The sequence below is a fragment of the Pimephales promelas genome, chromosome 4 (assembly GCF_988280905.1).
Source record: "Pimephales promelas chromosome 4, fPimPro1.hap1.1, whole genome shotgun sequence".
NCBI classification, from domain to species: Eukaryota; Metazoa; Chordata; class Actinopteri; order Cypriniformes; family Leuciscidae; genus Pimephales; species Pimephales promelas.
The window spans coordinates 20,558,641-20,585,959 of NC_142772.1; the positions used below are offsets into that span (position 1 = coordinate 20,558,641).

Here is a 27,319-nt window from a genome sequence, read left to right on the forward strand (position 1 = left end):
ACTAGCAAACACAAGAAGAAAAATATTATTGAAGTTCGCACATCAGAATTCCTCACCAAAGTCACACAAAAACATGCATTTCCTAAACAAAAATTAATATATAATCATATTTGGTTGAGGTTTCAACCTTTTCCTTCTCATTCCGAGCTGCCTGGATGCCAGTAGTATAATAGAGGGCCATAACCACAAGCATTATGAGTGTTTCGTCAAATATCTTAAGTCCTCTGTTTTGCATTAAGGAGAGACTCAATACAAGCACGTTTGCACTTTATATGTGCGCAGATTTTATGTGGAGACAGGAGAATGCTAGTAAGACTAATAGCCTATAAAAGAAAATAACACATTAGTTTGGCTATTCAGTTATAATGGTTTTCAATGGCTACAGAAATTGTACCTACACTATTCACTCTGCCAGCTACTTCTATGAAATTATGCTTTTAAAAAAGCAAAAGCTGGCTAATGAAGGTCATGTTCATGAACATCCACGGTCCTATCCAGCTAGTGTCTTGACCTACTTCCAACATCCAACACTGCCCTATTTCAAAACTTATTCATTTATTAATATATACTGTGTTTATTTATTTACCAAGTTACATATGGCATGATCTATACATATATGTTCTGTGTGTTTGTTTTATTATTTATATATAATATGTTGATGCTTTGGCAACATTGTTGTACACAGTCATGCTAATAATGCTACTGTATATTGAATTGAATTGAATTGCCTACAGAGGCACTAGGCAAGATCCCAAAGTGAAGGCTTTTAAAATAAAATAAAAAATCTTACTTATGCTGACTCATAGGACCTTGTTTTGGCCATATTTTAAGGCAGCATCACATTTTGGAAAAAGCAAACCCAGAATGTATTTGTGATAAGCCCAGCAAAAAAGTAAATCCATGATGGTGGACGAATGATAAATGATAAACTTCCACCCGACAGTCAAAGCGGCATTACTGTACATCACGAAAGTGCGAACTCGTGGGAAGATTGCGAGGGCTTGGGGTTCCATCTGGGACCGGGCTTTGAATTTTGTTTCGATTCTCCGATTTGTGGATATTTATTTGCAGAATCATGGGTAGTAGGGGTGTAATAATATATCGTGCCACAATATATCGCAATACAAAAATGACAATTTGTATTATAGATAGTTCACCCAAAAAACCAATAAAAATAAAAATCTGAGTTTTAGTGTCAGTACTACATTAAACTACTATATATAATGTTGAATATAATTTATAATAATGCAATAGGGGAATATTTGTGGGTCCTGATAATGCCAAATGTCTTATGTCACCAGTAAAAAGTGGCCTATATTTATTTTAAATACATCTAGTTAGTGACAGAGTGTAAGCTAAAATAATTCTGTGTTTTCAGCTTCAGAATCATGAAACTTTTTATTCTGGTGTCACCATTGTCCTTGGGTTACAAGCACCAAGTCCAAGCCTATTCATTTAAACCCACAATGTAATACCAAAGTTAACATTTTAATAAACATTTTTTGTTGAAGGTGCTCTAAGCGATGTCGGGTGACGTGACTTTTTGTTGATGTTTAAAGTATTTTCAAACAAAACGGAGGCTAGATACACCCTCCCTCCTCCTCATCCGCGCACTGACCCCCAAAACCCCACCCCCAGGGCCTTCTTTTCAGTTATTGGCTGGAACAGTTTGTTATGTTTCGTGGAGCGGGCTGCCGCAGTTTGTTTTTGTTGCCATTTGTGGAGCCAGGGTTGTATACCTAGACCAAGTTTTTTTTACAGCGTGTTTAGGGGACAGGCAGCTAGCGGATAGTGAGGAGATGTTTGCTGTATTTGACAAAAAAAGTTTGGGCCTAAAAAACGTGTCACATCGCTTAGAGCACCTTTAACCTTTCATCATATGTCTTGGAGTATCGCAATAATATCGTATCGTGAGTTCAGTATCGTTATACTATATGTATTGAATTGTGACATGAGAGTATCGTTACACCCCTAATGGGTAGTGTTGTTTTCGCTAAGAATTTTGCTGTAAAGCAGAATAATTTGAAATAATGTGGTCTGATGACTTCAACAAAAGCTTATGTCATTGATTAACAACCTCATAGCTCAAAGTAGATCTGTCTTTAAAGGTGTATAAGTTGTCGTTAAAAATCAATTGCCCTATGCTGAAAATGAATGGGGTTTTTACTTCCAGAATCCGTTACAGGTAACACTTTATTTTACGACCCGCAAACAACTGTGTAACTACACTGAAATTACGGTGTACGTTTCTGTAATTATAGTGTACTTCCGTGTAGGTATAAGGGAACAATATGTTAAGTTTGGGGTAATAAACTGCTAACAAGCAGGTATACAAGCAAATTATTTAATTAGTTAAAAAATACCAGGTACCTATTCTGTTAATATATTCCAGGCAAAACTTGTACGTTTGTTGTTTATAAAATGTATCACATTTCTGGCAAAATATGTTCTTGTGCAATGTTAGGGTAATTTTGACATCTGTGGGTTTTATATATATATATATATATATATATATATATATACTATGATAAAAATTAAATTTATTGGCTTTTCTTACTAGATTACTTAATGTTAAGTCAAAATAATTTGTTTGTGCTATGATTTTAATTTAGACCGTACCATGTGGTAATTAGTACTTACCTTATACCATTGAATTGCAATAACACTTAAATGTCAGTGCAAATATACTGTGTAATTAAAACGATTTTTTTTATATATATATAACAGTACCTTTCTCTGCAATTACGGTGCAAATAGTGTTGTTTCCGTTCGTATTGCTACATAGTAATTAGCATTTGTTAACCCCTTGTTTTGTGTAGTTACAGGGTAAGTGTAACTCCTGCGGGCTGTAAATTAAAGTGGTGCTTGTTACCCCTTTACAGTGGTGGAATGTAACGAAGTAAAAATACTTCGTTACTTTACTTAAGTACATTTTTCACGTATCTTTACTTTACTTAAGTACAATAAATAGTGCCTACTTTTTACTTTTACTTCGTTACATTTTGCAGCAATTATTATACTTTCTACTCCACTACATTTCTACAACTTCTGTTAAATTTTCGTTACATTTTCTGATCAGTTTTTCCCCTGCTAAAACGTAATCTGACCGTCCGTTCGTTGCACGTTTGTCTCACCAGTGACGTTTGGTTGCCATAGATACAGTATATCAACCCGGTCACACTAAATGCGTCTAACACGCAGTGTGTTTATCATGCAACTCATACGCGAAAATTCGTTTTTACGTGCATAGGAAACACACCGTGTGTAATATATGTTTGGTTTGGTTAGGATTATGGCAAGCCAAGAGGTTCAGAATTACACCATAAATGAATCGCATTTACTGCCAAACATAGTTATTAACATATAGTAAGGATAAGCATGATGTGTATATCGCCTAATTGCAAGCTTGTTTCAGAAATGGTGACATTTTTTCCATCATTATTGAACATCATTATAGGAGTAGGCTATTAGGTTGAATGAGTTAGAATTAAATGTTTTATTAATCATTAGAAAATAGACATTAAGATAATAAATTGTTATGCAAGTACTTTTACTTTCAATACTTAAAGTACATTTAAAATAAAGTACTTTTTACTTTTTACTTAAGTATGGTTGTCATTGTGTTACTTCTACTTTTACTAAAGTAAATATTTATCTGGGTATTTGTACTTTTACTTAAGTACTGAGATTCAGTACTTCCTCCACCACTGCCCCTTTATAACCCCAAACTTAACATATTGTTCCCTTATACCTACACGGAAGTACGCTATAGTTACAGAAACGTCATAATTTCAGTGTACTTACACAGTTGTTTGCGGGTCGTAAAATAAAGTGTTACCCCGTTACATTGCCACATTCTATTGGAATCTCTATTCCAGTAGATACCCAGAAGGCAGTAGACAGTGGGGACACTCCCTAGGTTTTAAAAAAGATTTAATATGTTTCTCCTACTACTCCTAGAAATAGAAAATCTCTTTTAGCTCACCTCTCCTGATGCTGCGGCGCAGTTTACCACAGAGGGCGTCGATTCGCGGCACCTCTGCATTCTCATCCAGAGCGCCAGGGCTCTGCTCAGGGGAGGACGGACTTTGTCCACGGCTAAGGTCCACAGGGGGCTTGTTATTGTTGTTGTTGGATGGTGGGGGTGATATGGTGGGGTTGGCGGACGTTGGGCTGCTGGCTGCAGATAAAGAGGTTGTGGACAGATCCAGGATGCCCACTTTTGAGCCGATAGGGGAATTAAGAGAGAGTTTCCTGATGCGAACTGGAGAGGAAGTACGGGAGGGGATGGTAAGAGGTGGAGGAGATGAGAACTTGCGACACAGTCTGGGGGATTTGTCATTTACGTGGTCCCCGCTGCGGTTGTTCTGGTTGGTGGCGAAGAAAAGCTCCAGGGATCTGAGTTGTGGAAACAACATTTAAAGATAGGGTATAAATGACAGAGCAACACTGACACATTCTCCATACTTGTATGCTCCAAGTACAAGTAACATTCTTGTCAAACGGTGTGTTGGTTGCATTCTACGTGTGAAAACACATATAGAGCATCGTTTGTTGAGGCACGCCTCCTCTTCAGGGTTTGAGAACAACAGGTAAACATTGCAAGATGTGAAATCTGCAATGGATGAAAGCAATCGTGCAAGAGAAGAATCCAGGATTTAATAAAGTCACATAATAGTAACTTCCAAAAAAAAAAAAAAAGACAAACACTGAAAAAAATATAGAAAAACAGAGTGGAAAATGTGAGGAGATAAACCAGAGAAAATGGACAGAGATGAAACTGAATTGGTAACAGAGAGATGGGTATGTTACTTTGACTGATCCAGTGCCATCTTCCTGATCTTCAGGCTGTAGTCTGGGCAGATGGATGTAATGGACAAGCGGTCAAATGAGTGATACTGGACCCTGTGTGACAGCAAAGTGGATGGAGTGATGAGGAGCATCAGAGACAACACATTAAACGTCACATCACTCACAATGACACCCTCTGACCACAAACATCTTCACATGAGGTACACATGCTGTGTTTGCATTCTGCTCAAGAATATTAAACATTCAACGATATTGCTGAGCACTTTCTGGGCTCCTGCTTATGTACAGGTTACCAAAAGTGCACCACTTGGAATATATAAAACATTTTTCCATTTGAAAGGATATTCAATCTGAGCACAAATGTCTGCAGAGATAAATGCACTACTCAGGCTCACTCACAGCAGTGGTTTAGATTCACACACACCTTATGCACTCTTTCATATGTTTCAATTTCACAGAACATTTCAATGTTAATATATGCTGTTATTTTGAATGGATTAGAAATGTTTCGTACAATGAGGTCTATGCAAGTTTCCAATGTTCCCTGTCCACACTAAATACAAAACTGGTGTGTAACGCAATATATTTACAGCCAGTAAGACATTTCATAGTTATGTGGAGCAGGACCAATGAGATCAATGAGGCGGGGCTACCCACCATGATGCAGCAGAATTAGAAACAAAGTAGCCTAATTAACAAGATGTTCTGTTGGTCGGTGCGGTAAGAACAAAAAATTAGATTTACATTGAAAGACACAGGTTGTGACAGTTTTTGTATAGATTGTGAAATAGGTAACAATATTCAGCACCCGTCCCTAGATTTTATTTTTAAAAGCCCATATATAAGTTTAACACCTTTTTGTGTCTGGAGTCAAAACAGATCTTTGATTTAAACCTCGGTGGTAAAAATGTTTTTGGAGTTGGTTATTGTCAGTTTGAACTTTCTGTTTCAATAAATCACTCAAAACTTAATTTATTCGACATTTGTTTGCATCTTCACTCAAAAACGTTAACAGAACTCGATGCAATATTTATTAATAAATTACCTATATTTTTCAGTAAAAATGTATGTAGGTTAAAACAGCTGTGATAGCTGTTTATAACTATTATTTTAAAAATATGTTTTGAGTACAGTATTAGTATAGACCATTTTGCAAGATGTAAACAAAACTGGTCCAGAAGCACTTCCTGTTTCAGTTTTTTAACACTACCTAAAAGCTGGGATAAAATACAACCAACAGAACATGTAAAACTGAATCAAAAAGTTAAACAAATATCTTTAAAGGGTAACTAAACCCCTGGTCAGAGCCTGACTCCACCCACTGGCAATATTTGAAAAAATGCTGGAAAAGTGGGCAGAGCCCAGCGGAGGGGGGCGTGCACCTGAGACGCATCTCTTTGTATGGAACTTGCCTACGTCACCAACAACCGCTGTGTCACGTACCACCGCAAACATCCAACAGGAAAATTCAACTGCAGTAGCCACCGTTCAACCCGAAGAGGGCAGCACTAAGACGTTTTTACACCATATATTGTAGACATAGAACACTTTATAAACAAATGCCAAAAAAGTTACTCGAATCAATGACTGGTATTAATAAAGATCCATTCTTACAGATCATTAACTAAAAAAAGTTGGTTAAGTGTTTAGTTACTCTTTAAGATTTTTTCTTTACATGTGAAATAAAGAAAACAGTTACACACTGAAACAGGAAGTGTTTCTGGACCAGTGTTGTTTACATCTTGCAAAATGGTTGACAAAAATGGCTGTTGGTTGAAATGAGGGATTGAAAAAATAGCCGTTTTAGTTATTTCAGACTAAAGAGAAAAAAATTGAGATATACAGTATATTGGACATCAAAACTAAAGGCAGACATTGGTTGTTTTTTAGCTCTTGCGGTGAATTTTAACCCCTTTGAGAGCTCCATTACCTGACTGGTATGGATGTGAAAGGCTTCTTGTAGATGTCAGCCAGTTTCTCCATGACCACGATGGCAGTGGTGAAGATCCGGTAGGTGTGCAGGAAGGTGTTGAGGAAGTCTATGGAGAGGAAGCGCAGGTCGGTCAGCCTCTCCAGCAGCCTCTCCACGCTGGCGTAGCGGATCTGAGGAACCTTGCAGGAGTTGAGCGTCTTACTGAAGCAAATGTCAACATCATCTTTATGGAGACGTGCGTCAGATCTAATGAAGAGCACAACCAAAGCATCTTTACGGTCTGTATGGTGTGCATTTATGTTGATGGTGGATGCAGATGTTATGAAAAACTAGTGGAGATGAACTGATATCACAGTTGACATTAATTCTAAATATGTTAATCCAAATCTAAACTGTATTTGTTGACTAATATTAATAATAATATACATTATTTGTTTTCTACATTTTAATGGTCAAGTTTTAGAATCTTTATACTAATCCACAAGTAGAATATTAAAATTATTTAAAATATCAAATAAAAAAAATAATAAATAAATTCCCCCTTTTTTTTTTTGCTTAAGGCCCTTTTTGCCAGTTGCACTGAAATGCCACATCCTTCCTGGACTGGTAGTGCCAACATATTTTCCAGCAGAGAGGGAAATTAGCCCTGGTTGCATGCCCTCTCTGTCACTCCAATGTTAAGCTTGGACAGATGTGTTTGCACAAATGTAGGGCTTCAGTGCATGTTCACAGTGCCTTAAAAACAAGCTGTTAGCAAGATGCTGTTCTTGGCTAACTGATTTGCTGAATTTAAAGGTCTAATCATTTAAAAACTGTGATTTTTGGTCATCTGAAATTGTATTTTTAGCCATTTGGTCTATTACTAGATGAAATCAAAATCACTTGTATGTGTACATGGGGAGTTACTGGCCTAAATTTTGTAGAACATGTAGAGGAAGTGCTTCTATAAGTACAATACATTAACCCATGGCAAATTAAGGCTGACCCACACTAAAAGATATTTAAAATCTTATCAGATTTTCAAACTGTGAGAGACCACAAACGATGAAAAAAATCATAATTTAATAGTTTTTTTTCCCCTCTGGTTGTTTGAGAAAGGAATCTGTCCACACACTAGATGGAAAATGTATGATTAACGTATTCCATCCTAGGGCGTCATACACTGACGCTTTTGGCATTTCGTCTAAATTTGCTTTGTTTGGTTCTTCGGTTATGGGATAGGGTTAGGGTTACACCACTAGAAGGCGCCTTCTGGCCCATATATACCTGCATCTCATTATTGACGCTAAACAGTGGCATGTACATTGGATGTAGACGAAATGCCAAAAGCGTCAGTGTATCACGCCTTGGGATGAGACCGGGCTGGATTTTTTTTTAATCGCCATGTTTGTGGAGATTTCTTGCGTTTACATTTGGGACTCTGGTTGTTTGAGAATGGAATCTGTCCTGACCGTGAACACGAGAAATCTCTTGTGGTCAAACTTGACTTTAGAAGAAGCAAACATGGAGGATGACAGGCAAGAGGAATGATAGTGTAATAGCAAGAATGGTGTTAGGACTGCTTTTATAGAGAAAATTTGCGGGGGGAAAAAGGGTTTGGATGAAGTCGTATTATGTTTCCGTAGTATCTTTCGTCACCTCGCTTTCTGATTTGGTATTGTTTCGTTCAACGTGACATTGTGCAGAGTGTGTTTGTCCTCGAGGTTCTCCCAAAACAATAGGATTTCTGATTGCAGATTTTCAACATGGTGGATATTTATGATTTGAGATCGGTGCGGCTCCGACGTTTTTCCCGAGCAGATTCAATCACACTTAACACCATAAATCTGATAAGATCATTTATGCAATCATCAAGATAATCAGTACTTTACATAGCATTGGAATGGGGAGAACTGGCGCAAAATCAGCCCGGTTATCTTCTAGTGTGGGTGCCTTAAGACACACATTGCTTCTTTATAAACTCAGGACTGACTTACTTAATCATATGTGGCACAGTGACTTTTGAGTTCTCCTCAAACACGCTGGTCATAAGGCCATTACAGCGGATGTTATCGATGCACTACATTCCAAAGAGAATAAATAAAAAAAAGAGAGGGATCAAAACAAGGAACACAGTATAGGCAACAACACATTTAATCTAGTCATTAAACACTTGGACATAATGTCATTTCTTTGTGTATATAAGAGACTGGGAGGCGTTCAAGGACAGAGAGACATCTTGTGGTTTCATCAGTAGGCCAAGTTTCGTCCACAATTACAAAGTGTTCCCCTCCACCTCAGTGAAGTTTCATTGAGGTGGTGGTTAGCTGTTATGTTACAGTGATTTTGCATAGCCATTATCATTTTTGTTTTTAAATGCTACATGGGATTTGTATGGGTCAGAGCAATTGCACAAACTATAGACGAATCCGACGAGCGTTCTGTGTAGGCTGCCATCTTGTGGCGACGCCATTACTGAGCTGTTACACAGGCATATAGACATATGCACCGGTATGTAAAAAAACCTCGGTGATAACGCGAACTCACCCTCGATGACAGCTACAGCCAGGCAGAATGACTTGTTGGTTTGATCTGTGACTGCAGTGGCCTCCAGTCACAGATGAAGGTACAAACGATCTTACAGACGTTATTTATGAAAATAGCTTGGCAAGCTAGCTAGGCTAACGTTTGCTAACGAGGAAACTATAAAAAGATCTGTCCATTTGGCAACAATAAATAAATAAATGAATGAAATCAAATAAACAAATTCATGTTTTTCATTTGTGTCCATTATTTATCTCATTTTCACATTGCAACAGGCAAGGGTAAGGTAACGTTACAGCTAGAAAGTATACATAATATCGACCAATTAGTGTTTTTAAACCATGGAAAGAGGTCAATATAACAGCAGGAAAACAATTATGTCACATAACGTTACATTTAGCTCAGGAAAGCCATTAAATGACCATAGCATGTTAATTGAATAGAAAAAAACAGCAAGAGAGGAGATTTTGCTGATCACTATATCACATATTTATTATATTTTTTTTACTCATGTCATTAAATAATTGTTATTATACGCGAATGTCCACGTCTTGTACTCGCCCAGGAAATCTGTAAACCGTACGGCACCAGACAGGGGCAGTCGACCCGGGGTATTCACAATGTTTTCTCTTCAAAATTCAAATTTTACTGCCACCATTGAAACAATTTATAACGGAAACTGTTTACCCACTCGACATTATACAAGGGGTAACGTTGTAACGTTAGTGACAGTCGTAAATCGCGGGCTGTTTATTCCAGTGGACGCAAGTTGCAACTAAAACAATAGGAGGCAATGGCGCAACGCTACCCAGCAACATCTCAGTAATGGCGCCCCGCTTACTTCCGGTAGTTTCGCCGGATTCGTCTATAGATGAGGTGTCGGGCACTGTTATCTGTTATAATTTATATTAATCGGCTTTTGTATGGCTTTAATCAACAGGAGAGTGGAGAGAGACAGGGTCATAGTTGGATATGGGAAATGAAGCAGGCTAGATTTAAACCTGCATCTACAACACATGAATTAACAACCATGCCACAGCACTGACCAGGTTTATCAGTAAGCATATCCAGAATGATAATATATACTAGGGTTGCCAACTGTCCCGAATTAGCCGGGACGTCCAGAATATTGGGCCTAATTTATTTGTCCCGTATGGGACCACTCTTGTCCCAATTATTGAGTGCTACGCTGATCTGACTGATACAACAGCAACACGACACTTGAGAATGACCGGTCCACGACATCGGTCATAATCCAGTCACGCGCATCCGACCGTACAAATAAACTATAAATTGAGAATGAATTATAGAAATTATTTATAAAAATCCTGCATACCTACGCCCGTAAATGTGTTCAAATCTTCTGGAATCTAGAGTAGCGCATGCGAGACAGAACGTGTGCACCAGCGCCAAACTGTGTAGCGCACCCACGGCAGAGAGGGAGAGAGCGACAGACCTTGCCCCCCGTCAACAAAACTGATCGCCAAAATATAGTAATAATGACCCTACTTGTCCTGCATTTTTCTTTCGGAAGTTGGCAACCCTAATATATACACTATTATTCAAATATTTGGTGTCAGTAAGATTTTTTTTTTAATAATAAATTAATCAAAAGTGACATTAAAGACATTCATAATGTTACAAAATAACTGCTATTGCAAAACATAGTGAGCTGCCAACTACAGATGCACCATAGGCATGATCCCAAGGTGAAGGCTTTTCAAATTAAAAATCTTACTTATGCTGGCTCATAGGATACTTTTTGGCCATATTATAAGGCAGCATAACATGTATCCTTCTTGGAAAAAGAAAACCCAGAATGTGTTGTGATAAGCCCAGCAAAAAAACAAAAAACAAAAAAAAAACAATGTTTTGCCATAATGGGTAACACTTTATTTGAAGGGGTGTGCATAAGACTGTCATGACATTGTCATAATCATGACATAACACCTGTCATGAACATTAAGGAGTCTTTTATGAATGTTTATGACTGTTGCCATTAAGTGTCATTCGGTAAATTATGACACTTTTAATGCAAAGTTGACATTGTTTAAAATGTCTTCATTATGACAACTTGATATTAACAAAGACAAAAATGTCTTTGTTATGAAAACTTGAAATTAACCAAGAGATCATAACTAATCCAACGTGTTCTACTTTATACTTGAGGTAAGGGGAAATATTAATGACTTTGTTGTTAAAGCATTTGACAGTGTAATGACCCTTAATGACATCTTTATAACTAGTACAATGTGTTCCACTTTACTTGAGGACAAGTAAAATATTCATATTTATAATGGTGTCATGACAACCAAAGTTAAAACCAACCACGACATATGACAGGGAAATGTAATGTTAACACAAAGCTAAATAACTTCTTGATAATTAGACCTCTTATGACATATTTGTGACAGGTTGACAAGTTATGATTTCTTGGTTAATGTCAAGTTGTCATAGCAAAGACATTTCAAACAATGTCAACTTCGCATTAAAAGTGTCATAATTTACCGAATGACACTTAATGACAACAGTCATAAACATTCATAAAGACTCCTTCATGTTCATGACAGGTGTTATGTCATGTTCATGACAGTATCATGACAGTCTTATGCACACCCCTTCAAATAAAGTGTTACCCTGATTTTAATGTATTTTTTCATTAAAAAAAAAGGAGTGTAACCTTGAAATAACCATGAGCCGTTCAGTGTAAATGCTGAAAAGGTTACAAGTGGCTTCTCTGTGCTCTCACCTGGCTGATGTCGCTGGTCCAGGCCGCTTTCTCCTGACGGGAGGGCGACAGAAGCACTACAGTAAAAGCAGGAGCATCTGAGGGCTCGACCACAATCTTAAAGTCCAGGTGACCAAACACCTGCCCTGAATTCTTAGCTGAAAAAAAAAAAAAAAAAAAACCTGTTCTGAGCAGAACAAATGAACACGAATCATGCACAAAATCCTAACTATCAGTCCTATGGGATCACTCAAGATAACAATGGCAATTCAAACTAATTAAACTGAAGGGATTTCTTCCTAGAAACACAGTAATGATGGCGATGTTTGTTAAATAAGCTCTTAGGGACCAAATAAAGGGATCATGAGAGGGTCATTGTGATGCAGCTTTGAATTAGCCCATGGGTCTCTTTCTATACTCTCAAGTGGATAATCAATCCATGACAATTATCATCTCTGCCCATTTGACATTTAAACAGCAGGGAGCTTTGATCATTTTCTGACCTGTTTATAACAGTTAATTAACCAGCACTATATAAATAATGGCCAATATATAACTAATGATGCATGTCTCCAATTATCTGTGCTGATGTGTTTGAAAATGTGCATGAAAGAAACAGGCTCACCATCCTCGTCATTGGCGTCAGGCTCCTCGATTAGAGTGCACTCGATCAGGGACAACACACCACCTTGCTGCCAGAGTCAAACCATTAAGATGAGAGGTTAATCACAAAGGGAGAGTTTCTTTATATTGATGGTTTGTTAGACTAATGGGTTTGTGATGGATCTCAATGTGCAATGACATTTCAGTTGTGTTTTCCTAAAGCCTTTGTATTGCTTGCCTATAACTCTCATTTTGCTTTGGTGATCACCATAAAATTATTATAACTTGTAGTAACCGGCAAACAAACGAGGTGTTGTTGAATTTGAGAAATTGACTTGATACTAGTTTTACAACTAGAGTGTAAATTGTGTAACACCCATACAAGGCTTATGAGGAAATTCACTTTTAGAAATTGTGCCTGGGGATTGACCCGGTCAATTAAAAAAGCACACATGAGAAGTGTTATGCAACATGCGCTGCATCATTACAACTATCAATCAAATATTTGCTTCTGGGTTTCTAGGTTAATGATCATCAGGGGTTAGTTTTGCAAAAGAGAGAGAGGATGATATTTTAGATTCAGTTGGGGTTTTTTTTAGAGTGACTAGTACTATAAATGTCATTTTCTCTCGGGTTGCATTTACTCTGTGTGCATGTGCGTACTTTGAGCAGGTGAAGTTTGCCTCCCGAGCTGCGTGTGCAGATAAGGAAGTGCTTGGTGAAGAGGAAGCACTGTCTCTCTCCCTCTTTTTTGAGCGAGAGAGAGCCTAGTCGCACCTTACTGAGCTTCCCTCTCTCCACTGAAGGCAACTGGATCAAAGAGCCTGAGAAAAAAGTCAGCAAGAAACAGAAAGGGAAAATGTGAAAGAGAGCGACATGTCAAGTTGAGACAACAGAGCCACAGCAGCACAAATGATAAATGAAGATCAAAGACACTTTGACCACTGAACAAAAGACTACAAGAAGAAAAGGAAACATGGCAGATTTTCAATCATGGAATGGAGTGAAAAAAAAATCATATTCAGATCTCATAAGCCACAGTACAGGAAATTCCTACAAAGACAAATTTGTCAGGGTTCTGTCACTTCGGTCTAGTTAATTCTTAGTTTGGTGCAGTTTTGTGTTTACTCAAGCCCTACGCTCTTTCGTCCATGTGTGATGTATGTGTGGATCCCATCACTTTCGGTCTAGTTTGGTTTCTGTTTGGTATCGTTGTTCAGACAATCATGCTCATTTAATCACCCGCTTGCTTTCATATTGCCCTGTTATGTGTAGCTTTCATGTTTTGTGTGGACACAGTTGGGGAGAGCTCTCATTGGCTGCATGTTAGTGTCATGTTTTGTTCGAGCACATGATAGGGGAGTGCGGGGCACAATGTAACGCGGGGCTAGTTAATTGTTTTAAATACTTAAAGACGTGCTAGCATGACGAAACTTAGTGTATTTACTAGTTGCCATTTCATTTCAACACTATACAAAGAAAAAAATTGCACAAAAATTCCGAAATCTTTGTAAGATATCACTGAACATTTATTTAACCATAGAAAAAGTACATTTCTTACTTAAGTTATTTTTTCATCTCTATTTTTTGTGTTTACTTAAAATTAGACAAATCTGATATTATTTTAATCTCCAATCTGTTGTTTAACAGTTGATATAGTTCTTTAATGCTTCGCTAACTAGCAGGGTTTAAACCCCAGTTGTGCAGATGCGGCATGTTGTAACACTGTGATACAATGTGCCCCTACTAGAAATATGCTGTTATATTCTATGCTTTTATGAATTCTACAGAGAAAACAAGAGAAACATGTAAATAAAGACTAAGAGTCAATGTTAAGAAATTATTAATTATTATTTTTATTTTGAACTATGCTGTATAGCTGTGTTTTCCTGCGTGTTTGTTGTCAAACTCAAAAATTAGTATATTTTTAATTATTAAAAAATGCCATTATTTTATATGAAAAAGTTAATAATTGTAGTTTATTAAGAAAATATTTTGGTTTGACTAGTTTATATTTTTTTTTATTAGATCAGATAGCATATTAAGCTGTTATATGGTAATGTGCCCCTCACATGTTACAATGTACCTCACCTATGGGGCATGTTGTCACATTTCACTTCCATTATTTCAGGGTAAATCAAGAAAAAAGTATACACTGTATTAATAAAACAAAACCACAAATTTTTACTAGTCATGTGGTAAATTAATGTAGGGGGAAAAAAATTCCCTAAACCCTAAGTAGATTTACACACAGTCAAAAAGTGTTACGTTGTGCCCCGCTCTCCCCTAGTAGGTGTGTCTGACTTCATGTAACGGTGCACAGCCCGATCCACGTGCGACTTAAAACAGAGTATGCTGGTTCGAAATTAGTGCCACGTCACTATGACATCCGTCATCAAAGCACCACGCAAGTGATTTGACGGCAGATGGCTAACTTAGTATTAATAATTCCAATAATTCTATTATTATTATTATTATATGTACTTGGAAAGATATCATTTAAATTAATTTTAATTTAAACAGGATAAAAATTACCATTTTAATGTTTCCCCCAGGCAACTAATTTTGCTTATATGAGAGCTCATAGGTTAACATTTCAAGAGGACAAAAACATCTTTGCTGTAGACAAGTGTTTGTCCTTATATTGTTTAATTTTATTTTTTGACAAGGAATCAGGTTTATTATTGCAAAAAAAATAAACACTCTGGAGAGATTTGTATATAACCTGTAGCAGTGAACAATGCATCATCAACATGAATGAATGATTTTTCTTATTATATAACTGCATGTGGATAGAGACAACTCAAACGGTCAAATCAATGGTCGCTGTTGCTTATATATTTTGAAATCAGAAACCCGCATTGACTTCAGGTCGCATTGTCACACTGCAGATTGCAGTTTGTATGAATGACCTTTTAAAATGAAATGTCTATTTTATTTCTGCTGTGCCTTTGAGAAACACCCTGCTAAATGTGAAAAGGGAAACTCACCCATCATTAAATAATGACCTTTTTGCTAATCCTGAATAAGCTTTGTGCTGTCTTATCGCATCCGCTTGTTGTAGAAAGTGTTAACAGCAGATCAAACTGACGATGTAGTATTTTTAAGGTAATCAGTAGAAATTTTTATTATTGGACTTTTAATTAAATATCCATTTTTAAAATTTCTAATATTAGTGAGAAGGTGAAAAATGAAAAACTTCTGCGTATATGATGGACAATGGTTACGCTCATCTTTGGTAGATCCTCTGAAGGCATCTCGAATAAAACAGCGGTATATTTAACAAAGCACATACAAAAGACCTGAACCAGAAGCGATGCAACCTGTTTGCATTGCTGACAGGAATCAGGACCCCAAATGATTTGAACTGATGAGATATAAACCAGACAGGGAGAATAAGGGCACTTCACAATTTCGTTTTCCCATATAATCTTTAAGCTAATAAGGTTAAACGTATTTGGCTTGCTGTCTGAAGTGGAGGAGCTCAAGAAAGCTGCTTCAACTCTAGCTTAAATATATCCTCCAGTGGGACTTCTAATGCTTGGAAGATGAGTCTGGTAGGAAGATGCTGTAAGGAATCTTGGCCAGGCGACGTTCTGAAACACATAAACGCACACACAAACCTTTCACTTCCCCCACACATCGGAATGTGTGGAATGTTTTTGAACAAAGAGAAGGACTTTTGGTGTTTAAAAACATTCAACAAAATGTTTTCAATGGTTTCTATGTATATGTGTCTTCCCCATGTCACAGTGAAATAACTTTGTTTGGTCACGGTTTAAATAGGAATTAAAAATACCTTCGTCATGCATTCGAAACATAAGTGTATATTCCTTTGATATAACATAATGTTCCTTGATATCTCTAGAATGCTTATTGAATGAAACACTCGAATATGCATAGAGATGTAAAGTAAAGTGTATTTTTAATTCGTTGTACTGCCAATGAAGATCAAATTGCTATTGCAAAACCCTCATTTAACACACCCCCTTCCACGAGAAGCCCGCGCTGAGGAACAAAAGAAAGCTTCTCGCGTGCAACATCCACTCTCCGATTGGCTCAAGCCAACAGGAAGGGGATGGATTTCTCCAAGGTGATAAATGTGAGAACGCAGGTCCGCCCCTTCTCTTCTGAACTTTCCAGCGCTCAACATGTAAACCTAATGGGACTCTGATCCAACCATGGATCTTTCCTTTTGTTCGTCTAAAAGTTTCATCTTTTCCTCAAGTGGACTACCAAGTTCGTCTTCCAGGAAAGGGAGTGGACTTTGCCGAACTATCTCCTCGGGTAACGCAACCTCAAAGACTCTCAGCCTTTCAAACGCTGGCGCTAAATGCCGACGAACGCCACGTGACTCCCCACGGAACAAAGCAGCCATGAACGAGTCGGGACGGGCCGCGCAAACACGCCGCGGCCGCGCTTCACGTGACGCACGCGCGCCGGACCGGCGCACCTCTAGCCGACACGTGCAACGAGCCCACGACTCACACAGACCCAATTGTGCCCTGCAAGTATACCTTCTTTTAGAGCTTCTAAGAAGCGTTAAGAAAGTGTTTTCGTGGTGTTCAGAAAGGTTAACTGACTGTTTTGATGAACGTAACTCTCTCTCTCTCACAACTCACTCTCTCTCACTCTCTCTCTCTCTCTCCAACTCACTTAACTTGCGCGTATCCATTGTCTAAACGCTCTGCGTCGTCTTAGTTTGTGTTTAATGTTTGTAAATACCTGTATCATTGTAACGTAGTGAATGCTTAAGTAGGAACTTTATTAAATACAAAATATGCTTACCTTGACTGATTGTCTTGCTCATGATACGGGTCAATGAAATGTCGATTTAAAGCTACACGCTTTACAGAACTATAAATACCTAAGAGGGTATTTGGTTATATAGCAGGGAAGGCAGATTCTAGTGGCCACAGAATTTGTTTTCACAAGCTATATAACTTAATTGAGCTAATTGATTTTACCTGTCTTGTAAAACGTGGTCCTTGCAATCAATAACAATTAATTTGTGGTGGATTGCGAGATGCACATGTATGCATATGGGTAAAATTAATAAATTAACATGTAAGACCGGTCTGATCCAAATCTGTATGAATAATTATTAATTATCAATTATTAATTATGATATGCAAATTCCCCCCTGATCAGAACCGACCCAGAGTCTTTACAATTTGGTGGAGAATGCTGAGCATTTCAAACTTGTTTATGAGCAATCAATTTCAAGCTAATGTGTATATTGTTATTTAATATTGTTTATGTAATATTTAATATTACACGCGCGCATCGGAGTGAACGCTTTGCGAACTCACGATATGATTGAGCTGGGCACGAAAGCCGCCTCAGTCAAGCACATTTAACAAGCTGCTAAATGTTCAAACATTTTAGTCACTGTTAATTGTTAAAAATAAACTGCAGTTTCCATAGTATTAAATTTGTTCTGGCACAGATGGAAGAGAAACCTCTGTGCATAAACGACACTTTTAATAATTTTAACTCCACTGTTCGGACGAAATTCTCCGAATAGTGTCGAAGACAAGATACGGTAAAACGATGCTCTTTTACTGTTCTTAAAAGGCCTTATTATAATCGTTAGAGTAACGATAAGCTCCTGGTTGAAAAAAACATTGACTTAGCTACTCAATGTATAAAACCGCCAAGCATAGTATCATAAGTGCTATTTGATATATGCCTGTTGGAGCAGGAAACAGACGAGTAATTCCTGTTTTCCTTTGCACAATGCAGCGAAGAAAACCTGCGAACGTGTTTTAAACAAATATAGCACCAAAAAATCCAAAACTGAAAACATTCCAATCATTAATACTAGTTGTGATAAATGTTATTTGGAGTTTTGAAACAGACGAGTAATTCCTGTTTTCTTTTGCACAACGCAGCGAAAAGAAAAAATCCTGCCAAACGTGCTTGTAAAATATAGTACCGGAAAGAAATCCGTCGAGATTTAAAATTCCGTAATATTTGTGATTATTCTCCCGCTGAGAATATCACAGGGGCAGCAGGTGGTTGTAATACTACTGCCAGACACTAGGGTGCGCCCCTGAGTGCTTTGCAGTATCAAATTTCCACCGGTGTCCTGACTTTACCCCGTGTGAGCGCAGTGGCGCCATCGTGTGGACACTAACAGCTAGGTCATCTTTTCCTCAAAATTCTCTGTTAGAAAATTCCTATTTTCTTACTGAAATTTTGAACTAGTTTCTCTAACTTTCAATGCATGTGCAATTTACAGCCTCGTTGTAAAAACATGATTTTCTTTACCTTGACTGTGTGCACTTGTTTTGAATTTGGTTCAAACCACGTTTGAATTTAAAATTCAGAATTAAGTCTTAGCAGCTTCTGATGACCACTTAGAGGAAAGCGCCCCCTTGTGGCAAGCCCTTTTGCTAAGTCATCAGCTAACATCACTCTGTTTTTGCATGGCTCTCTCCGCTGGTTGCATTCTGGTTATCACTGATCCCTCACCGTAATCGTGATTATCATCAAATATGACACCAACCTTTAATTTCCTACACTTATTCAAATTTGGTTTGAAACAGACAAATTTCGAAGTTAATTTGAATTAATTCTCTCATTTCCCATTGGGAATTGTTTATGGCTTTATTTCTATATTTCCTCCTCAAATTATTTTTAATAATTTTGATCTGGTCCCGGTACAACTGTATCCTTATTAATCTAATGGTTACTTAACCCCTATGCATTTGCTCAAATTTGAATTGTGTTTAAATCAGTTTGAATGCAATTTAAATCAAGCTCTCTGTCAGCCCGGTGAAACACTAGCAGGAAGTGGCCCAAAACCCTTAGTGGCCAAAACCCGCCACTACAGCTCGCTTCCTCCTGTGTTCTTCATTGCGGCACTCTATCCCTTTCCTGAATGGAGGCTAGGTTATTCTGATAAGTAACATTGTCATAATTTCCTTTTTGTTTATACCATAATTTTAGTAAAGCTGTTGCCTTTGATTTTTCTACAAAAAAAAAACACTCAATTTGATTTAGATAAAGGAGCTTTAATTCACATTGAAGTACACTTGTTCTTCATCCTGTTTTGTGTTTGCAAGTAGAAATCTCTCTCGTGCTGTGATGATTTGACAGTCATCTCTGCCTGGGGTCCAGCGAGCTGGTTCGCCTGATCTGCGTCACCATCACTGACTGAGCGCGGGTCTCTGACTTTTCTGTATCTTCTGTTGGTGCGGCCCGCAACACGATATCACCAATCTGGCACTGCCGGTTGTGTTCAAGGTCAAGTTGCTTGAGAGGGCGCACCTCGGTACAGATGCACCGAAAGGCCCGGGACACTGCTGTCATGTGTGGGGCGACAGAAGGACCAACCACGATGCTGACTCCGGCCAGAGTGACCTCATTTCACCCCAGGCAAACTAGAAAAGGTATTAAAACCCATCCACTTACTATTTGCCACAGAACCTAGAGATTCCCCTGGTAATTTGAAGTGGTTGGCTTCCTCCTCTCCGAGCCACAAACCGGCTCCAAACAGGCTTAGGCCTTCTCTTCTTCCCCTTTCTAACACTGCTGGTGTACTACTGCCATTTTAGTACAGACCTCCCCATCTCTGATGGTTGCATGTTACTTCAAACTTTGCTAGATTGCCATTGCTCTGTTCTGTTGTGCTCTGTTCCTTTCAGTTCACTTAGAGACAGAACCTCTCTGACACACCAAGGAAAGCTGAAGAATAGTTTGACAACCAAGTCGTTAGCACCAACAGGTGACCCCTAAGCTAGCGCCCTGTCAAAAACCTTCATTCAGACCCATGATGACCTACCCAAATTGTCCCACCAAACGGTTTAACTGTCTGCATCAGTTAACCAAAATTCTCATACACGGCTTAGCCTGTATTATAGCTCGTTAAAAGTAGTCGAACTGGCATTGGTCTGTCTGTGTGTGTTGTGTTCCTCTCGTCCACAGTGAAGGCAGTATGTTCCAGTCCTACAGTCCCACAACCCGCTGGGACGACCTGGGACAACCTGGAGACATGGCTGAGATTCATGACATCTCCATCCCTGCCCAAAGCCACCAGCGACTCAGAGCCCCAAGCCAAGAGCAGCTGACAAAGACTGGGCCAGACACGTCACAACCTCGCTCACCAGCTCAACGCACACGCACGCCTCCGCGAAAGGAGCCGCATCGCCCTGGAGCACAAGGTTGTAACGCCGAGGATGACAACTACCCCGAGCTACCGAAGGAAGTGGAAAGACTTCAAACTGCCCTGTCTAATTTTCTACATAGACTGAAGAAGAATAGTCAGAGAAAAGAACTAAAAAGAATTCAACGAGAAACTCCGACAAAGTGAAGTCTCTTGCAAAGAGCAGAGACTGAACTGAAAGAGACTCAAAAGCCACGGCCTGCGCAAGAGGCCCGTGCGACCACCCACAAGCTCGTTCAGCAGAGACAAGATCTCGAACACGAACTTGACCCACCGAGTTGCAACACTCTGATAGACTGCAGCATGACTAGAAAGGGGAGGACACACACCACAAGCTTCCCCTGACCAGTCTGCACATTTCAGCCAATGCACAAGAGCTGAAAAAGGGGGGGTGGAAAAGCCCGCCTTCCACAACATCTATGACAATCTACAAGACAGTGACTTTTCACCTGCTGTCTCCAACCGGTGAACACGACACCGACACCCAGCAAGACAGACCCCGGAGGGCCTGTACCATCACCACCGGCTCCGAACGAGTTTTCTGTGGAACTTACAACGAACCTGTAACTGAGGAGGACGCCAGTTTCAAGAAACTTTCCCTCCAAAAACCCGTCAGTCACCATAGTTCTCTCGGCCCCACACCATGCCCACTCAACGAGGCGTGAAGGCCCCAGTAAAAATTCCTCAAACCCCAAATTATTCTGAACTGCAGAACCAGAAGACACACAGCACGAACACCGTGCAAGACTCTGCGTTTGTAGAATTAGAATTTTACTAAGTTAAAGGAATCTGAGATAGGCATGTAAGCCTCGACGGCCGACGGACTATGCACGACTCTTTTGAAACAGAAAGTTTCTAGATGTTGTTTAAATCAGCACCGTTAATCCTTAGGTTTCGTGACAGTGAAGAATTACAGAAAACACCAACTCCGAACAGGGCATACAGTACGTTACCCTGACGACAGAGTGTAGTAAAATCACCCGAGTTTTAACTATTGTTAACCTACAGGCGTGCACTCGATCATCGCGACCCAACTAAAACGCAACGTGCAACACGCATCTTGATCGCTGGCTTATCTAAATGCAGATAAAACAAATAGCTGGAATTGACACCTCTACTTTGAAAAAAAAAAACAGCCTTAGAGTCCCAACTGATATCAAGAACTTTAGCATTAAAGCGTAAGTCTGTGTAACAAAGGTATCACCTCAGCAGCTTGTAATCTGTACCGATATCTATTCTGCTTTGGGTAAAAAGAAATCCAAATCGCGGTATGACTAAACCTGTTCCTGACGAAGGAAGCCCAGGACAGAGTTATATGTAGGTAGACCTGGGAGACGCTCCCCCTTTCTACGAAGTAAAGGCTTTAATGTTATTGTTAGATTGATGTAATTCACCTAAATTTTAGCTGCATCGACAAGCAGAAAGCCACCAAACGATCAAAACAAGTTACTCGCGGAAGAGCTAACACTCATGCATGAGAGAGACGTACCTATATATGCTTAGACGAGCTTTGACTCAGCAGCAAACCTATTTCCTTACTCTGTAAACAAATAGAACAAGACAAGCTTTGACTTGCAGCAAATCTATTTCCTTACTTTGTAAACAAATAGAAGTCGTGTAAAGTAAAGAACAGAGTTCCATGAGAAAATCAGCAAATGCCAAAACACATTTGCGTTTTACTGAATGCAACCAAAGTTCTTGAAAATCATAAAGTATAGGCGCCTCCTTTTAACCCATTAAAACGTGCATGATTCATGTAAAATATACAGACATTCTTCAGATACTGTTGAATTGCTCTGACACGCTCTGGTTCCCATGACAACAACTTGTCACAGGAAGTGTTACCTTGTAATGTCACTGTTGTAAACAAACCAGCCTGGGTGGCTAAGCTAACCTAGCCTAGCGACACGCTCTGGTTCCCATGACAACAACTTGTCACAGGAAGTGTTACCTTGTAATGTCACTTTTGTAAGCAAACCAGCCTGGGTGGCTAGCCTAGCATCAAGCTAACTTAGGCTAAGCTAAACTAACCCAGCACTAAGCTAACTCCGGCTAAGCTAACCTAGCTTAGCATCAAGCTAACTTAGGCTAAGCTAACCTTACCTAGCTCCCATCCAACATAAGCTAAGCTGAATAACCTCCACAGTTAAGAGTTAGCATCATTTACGTGAACCCTTACTCACCGCTCGTGTTCCACAGTGCAAAGTATTCTAGAATACTTTCTCAACACCAGTTAGGGTTTTAAATTACTCACTTTCCATGTTTACCATTCTTATTAGCTAAAGTTTACCTTCACAGGGTTAGGAATACTCCTTGCTAACCGTTAAGGACGAACTTCGCAGATGCCTTGTTAATTAAACTTAAGTTTAACTACATGAAAACTGCGTAACTAACTACAGAATAACGCGTGTAACCGTAGGAATTTTCATCGGCATGTTGACTAAAGCTTTGGAGGGACACACAATGTGGTTTGGAACACCCAACCGCTACAACCCACTATAGTGTTGATCAAAGCAAATCCAAAGTTTAGTCACTAATGCCACTGAACACTCTTGACCTCAGATCATTCCCGTGTTTTGATCACTTTATTTCCTTTTGCTTTAATTTTATTTTGCCTCATTGATTATTTCTTTCCTTCGACCTTGATGATAATAGCAAGCAGCTATTCCCTTAGGTCATCTATATGATTTAATTTAATTTCCTCTCTTGTCCAAGTGTGGTTCTATTCCCAATAGGGCCCAGAAAGGAAACAGAGACCCCCTTTTTGTTATTTTGGCTTAGTTTCAACCAATGCACTCGTTTGTGACCCTGCAACGCAAGTAATTTCAACAATTTACTAGGGCACTACTAGAGTCCTGAGGGTCGATAATAAGCAGAATTTAAATAAGAAAGCGGTCCTTTTCCTATTATTGTTCACTTCGTCGAGCCATAGTGGACCACCAGCTAAGTCCAGAGAAATAATTTAGTCATAAGGACCACCTTATGTTATTTATTTCATCTCGGATATGTCCTTTCCAGGGAATACGCTCGTAACCACACAAGACTTAGCCCTAACATGCACAGCTAAGATAAGGACACAAGAGACACTTAGCTTTATGCTAAACACTTCACTAACTTATTAAGCAGTAGTTCTGAACTTTTAGGGCCATGCATTAGTCACTCACAACAAGTGTGCCAGAATGCCACAGAGCCCCTGCTTAAACCGACCTCAACCTGCCAAGGAACCACTGCCCCAAACCACGGCATGGCTCCAAAAAGGATGCAACAAAGCTAACCAGAAAGGGCCCAAGATTCACTCAGGACCCTGCATCTACCCACGACATGCAGACAAGACTTTCACTTGCAAACTGTCTAACCAACATGACTGCATGAAACAGATTCTGCTTGATATGGATTACGTCCAGTCGCGAGGTGCACAGCTTCCTAGATCGTCAAACAGAGACTGTCAAAATGGACTACCAGCTGTTGCAATAAGCTTTGACCGCTTAACTCCCTGATCCAGAATCAGACCAAGGGTTATCACCACCGTGGACATCAAGTAAGACCGACTTGAAACTCCACCGACTTCGGCAAGCCTACTTCGAGAAGCAAACCATCAGGTATGAAAAGGATACCAGTTTCAGAACTTTGTTCCCTTAAAACCTGCATCCCACAGTGAGTTAGTCGATAAGCACCCTGGCCTGTGTTTGTAGCCTGTCTACCTCAGCTACGAGACTGGGCCCGCAAAGCTCACATTAAGCAAAGACTTTGTCCGAAAAGACCGTGTAAAAACCCTCAGACTAACCTGTCTCTGAGCACGACTCAGAGCTGCCCCTAGAAGGCACCCCATACATCACAAACACCTTCACTGAGAGTTAAACCGTTCCAGGCCAGCAGAGGGCAACACAACAGTCATGGTGCTCATCTAACGCCCCAGAGCAAGAGCTCTGAAACATTTCTGGAAGCCAGCCGGCGACCCAGAATGGACCGCCCAGCACCAAGAGACTCAAGCCCAACCAGCCCAGAGCGGTACCCTCTCAACACGCCACTGGTAAGCACAAGTCTGAGCACACATCAGATAACAACAGTGCAGCCACGTCACAGACGGCAGAAATCCTGAAGGTGCTGAAAGCGTTTCTGCATGAGGCATCACAAGGAGACAAGTCAGACATCCTATGTCTCAGCGCAAGACCCAAGCCAGACACCCAGAACACTGCTTGTCAGCATCAGACCACAGAGCTCACTGTCGCATCACAAAGCGACAACACCAAGCAGCCGCTACAACTGACAGCTGCACAACCTGAGCATGACAGTCCGGTGTCCCACAAAACACCGGCCCTAACCGCTCATCGATCACAACACCAGCCCAGATGCCTAAACTTCTGGGAACCCTAAACAAAAGGGGGTGGCCCAAAAGACTCTACATAACCACCACCAGAGACAATCATTTGAGCCTTGAAGGCCTGTCAGACACTAGCTCAAACATCACGCTAATGTCAGCCCAACTCTTCAAAAGACTCACTGCTAAAGCTAAGAGTCAAGAACGCACTCTCAAAGCCCAAACATGTGAGCTGAATGAAAACCCTACAGCCAAAACAACTTCTGGCTCAAAACAGGTAGCTCCCATTCATCCTTCTGGTCCTATGAGCCTGATTCACCCAGGGTACCGATCACGAACGATCACGTACCCACTTCTGATTGCCCAAGATCTGTTAGATCGCTTTGAGCCTTTAATAGACTTTAAACAACTGAATGCCTGAGCTCAAGTTCAAGAACCCCTCCCCCTCCAGTCATACAGGTCAAGAGAACCTAACTGGCAGGTCACAGAGGTCACAAGAACTCCCGCAGCCAGCCATGAAGGCACAGCCTCAGCACCAAATGGAGAAATGAACTTGCTACTCTGCACCTTTCAGCTCACTAAAGTCTTTGACTAACCAAATGAACTCTGAAACTACCACCTCTTTACCCCTCCAACCTCCCAAGCCTGCCGTCGGACACATCAGGCAGCACACCAAGAACATGCTGCTCAACGGCCCTACAACTCAGTTTCATGCACCTCGTGACATCACTTCGCCACGGCTTGTGCTGCCACGGTGCAGAAAGGGGGATATGCCAGTGTATGCCCAGTCACGCACCATGTGGGCTGCACACCGCAGCACCAGGACATCTCGGCATCCTCAAAGGCATCAGACTGTCCCAGACGACAGCCGCTGAATTCTTTCCTCCCTTTCTCTCTCTCTCCCCTGTCTCTGTTACAGGATGCTGCTGTGGTCGTCTTCCTGTGCCTCCAGCCAACCAGAGGACAGCTACTGTCGACCGCCTCACCGCCGGGTCCGACATCAGACAGCATATGGTCGACTGCCACGCAAGCAGAGCTAAATGGACTCCCACGCCGCTGCTGTCAGTACGCAGTCAAACACCGGCCTGTCCAGCAACCAAACGAACTGAAATCCCACAGCCAAAAGGTAACTCACAACACAGAGTGCCTCCTCACAGACCATCAAGAAATTGAAAGGAACTGTGATAAATCCGCAACGCACACAGCATTCTACTGAACCAGACAAGTGAGCTCCAGCGAGACAACTGTTCACTGTCTGCCAGAATGACTTTGCTAAAATTCACCAAGCAGCCTTTGCTCCAAGACCCGAGCTACCCTGCTGCAACCGAGCCTGGGTCAAGTCCCAGCCAGGACGAAACCCACGATTTCACCCTGATTCCAGAACTGGAATTATGAACGATGATGGGAGGGGTCCAGCCAAACTGGACTTGTTCCCAGTGACCGCTGTGTCTCAACTGCACACCTGTTGCACTGCACAACTGCCTCACCGGTAGTCCAATCCTGGACTGCAGCTGATTCTGCACTGGGTACCTCTACGGTAATCAACCACACCCTGACACTTGACATCCACGCTGCACAAGAGGCAAGGAAATGCAAACCTCCACAGCCACCACGGGACCCTCAGGAAGAGGGTACCACGCTGGAGACTGCGTCAAACCTCAGCAAGCTGAGCCCCTACCTCAGCCTAGCCGCCGCCTGCCACCTGACCCTCATGATTCACCTGCCATCCGTCCATTGCGATGGTGTCGTTCGATGAAGTCACACAAGGACTTCACCTAACGAAAAGGGGGAGATGTAAGGAATCTTGGCCAGGCGACGTTCTGAAACACATAAACGCACACACAAACCTTTCACTTCCCCCACACATCGGAATGTGTGGAATGTTTTTGAACAAAGAGAAGGACTTTTGGTGTTTAAAAACATTCAACAAAATGTTTTCAATGGTTTCTATGTATATGTGTCTTCCCCATGTCACAGTGAAATAACTTTGTTTGGTCACGGTTTAAATAGGAATTAAAAATACCTTCGTCATGCATTCGAAACATAAGTGTATATTCCTTTGATATAACATAATGTTCCTTGATATCTCTAGAATGCTTATTGAATGAAACACTCGAATATGCATAGAGATGTAAAGTAAAGTGTATTTTTAATTCGTTGTACTGCCAATGAAGATCAAATTGCTATTGCAAAACCCTCATTTAACACACCCCCTTCCACGAGAAGCCCGCG

The 27,319-nt window shown here is 40.3% G+C and overlaps 1 protein-coding gene across 4 annotated transcripts in view; it reads right to left on the reverse strand.

The window, feature by feature from the left end:
* rasgrf2b (Ras protein-specific guanine nucleotide-releasing factor 2b) overlaps window positions 1-27,319 on the reverse strand; it is a 101,157-nt gene that overhangs the window by 20,087 nt on the left and 53,751 nt on the right. For 3 of the 4 annotated variants that reach the window (XM_089130104.1, XM_089130103.1, XM_039661899.2), the window contains 6 exons: window positions 13,263-13,423; window positions 12,622-12,688; window positions 12,018-12,154; window positions 8,722-8,804; window positions 6,743-6,991; window positions 3,986-4,398 (listed from right to left, as the gene is read on the reverse strand). In XM_089130104.1, coding sequence (XP_088986230.1) covers window positions 3,986-4,398; window positions 6,743-6,991; window positions 8,722-8,804; window positions 12,018-12,154; window positions 12,622-12,688; window positions 13,263-13,423 — 1,110 coding nt within the window. Of the gene's footprint in view, window positions 1-3,985; window positions 4,399-4,812; window positions 4,906-6,742; window positions 6,992-8,721; window positions 8,805-12,017; window positions 12,155-12,621; window positions 12,689-13,262; window positions 13,424-27,319 lie in introns of all 4 variants that reach the window. The other variant, XM_039661897.2, reaches the window with a different exon arrangement.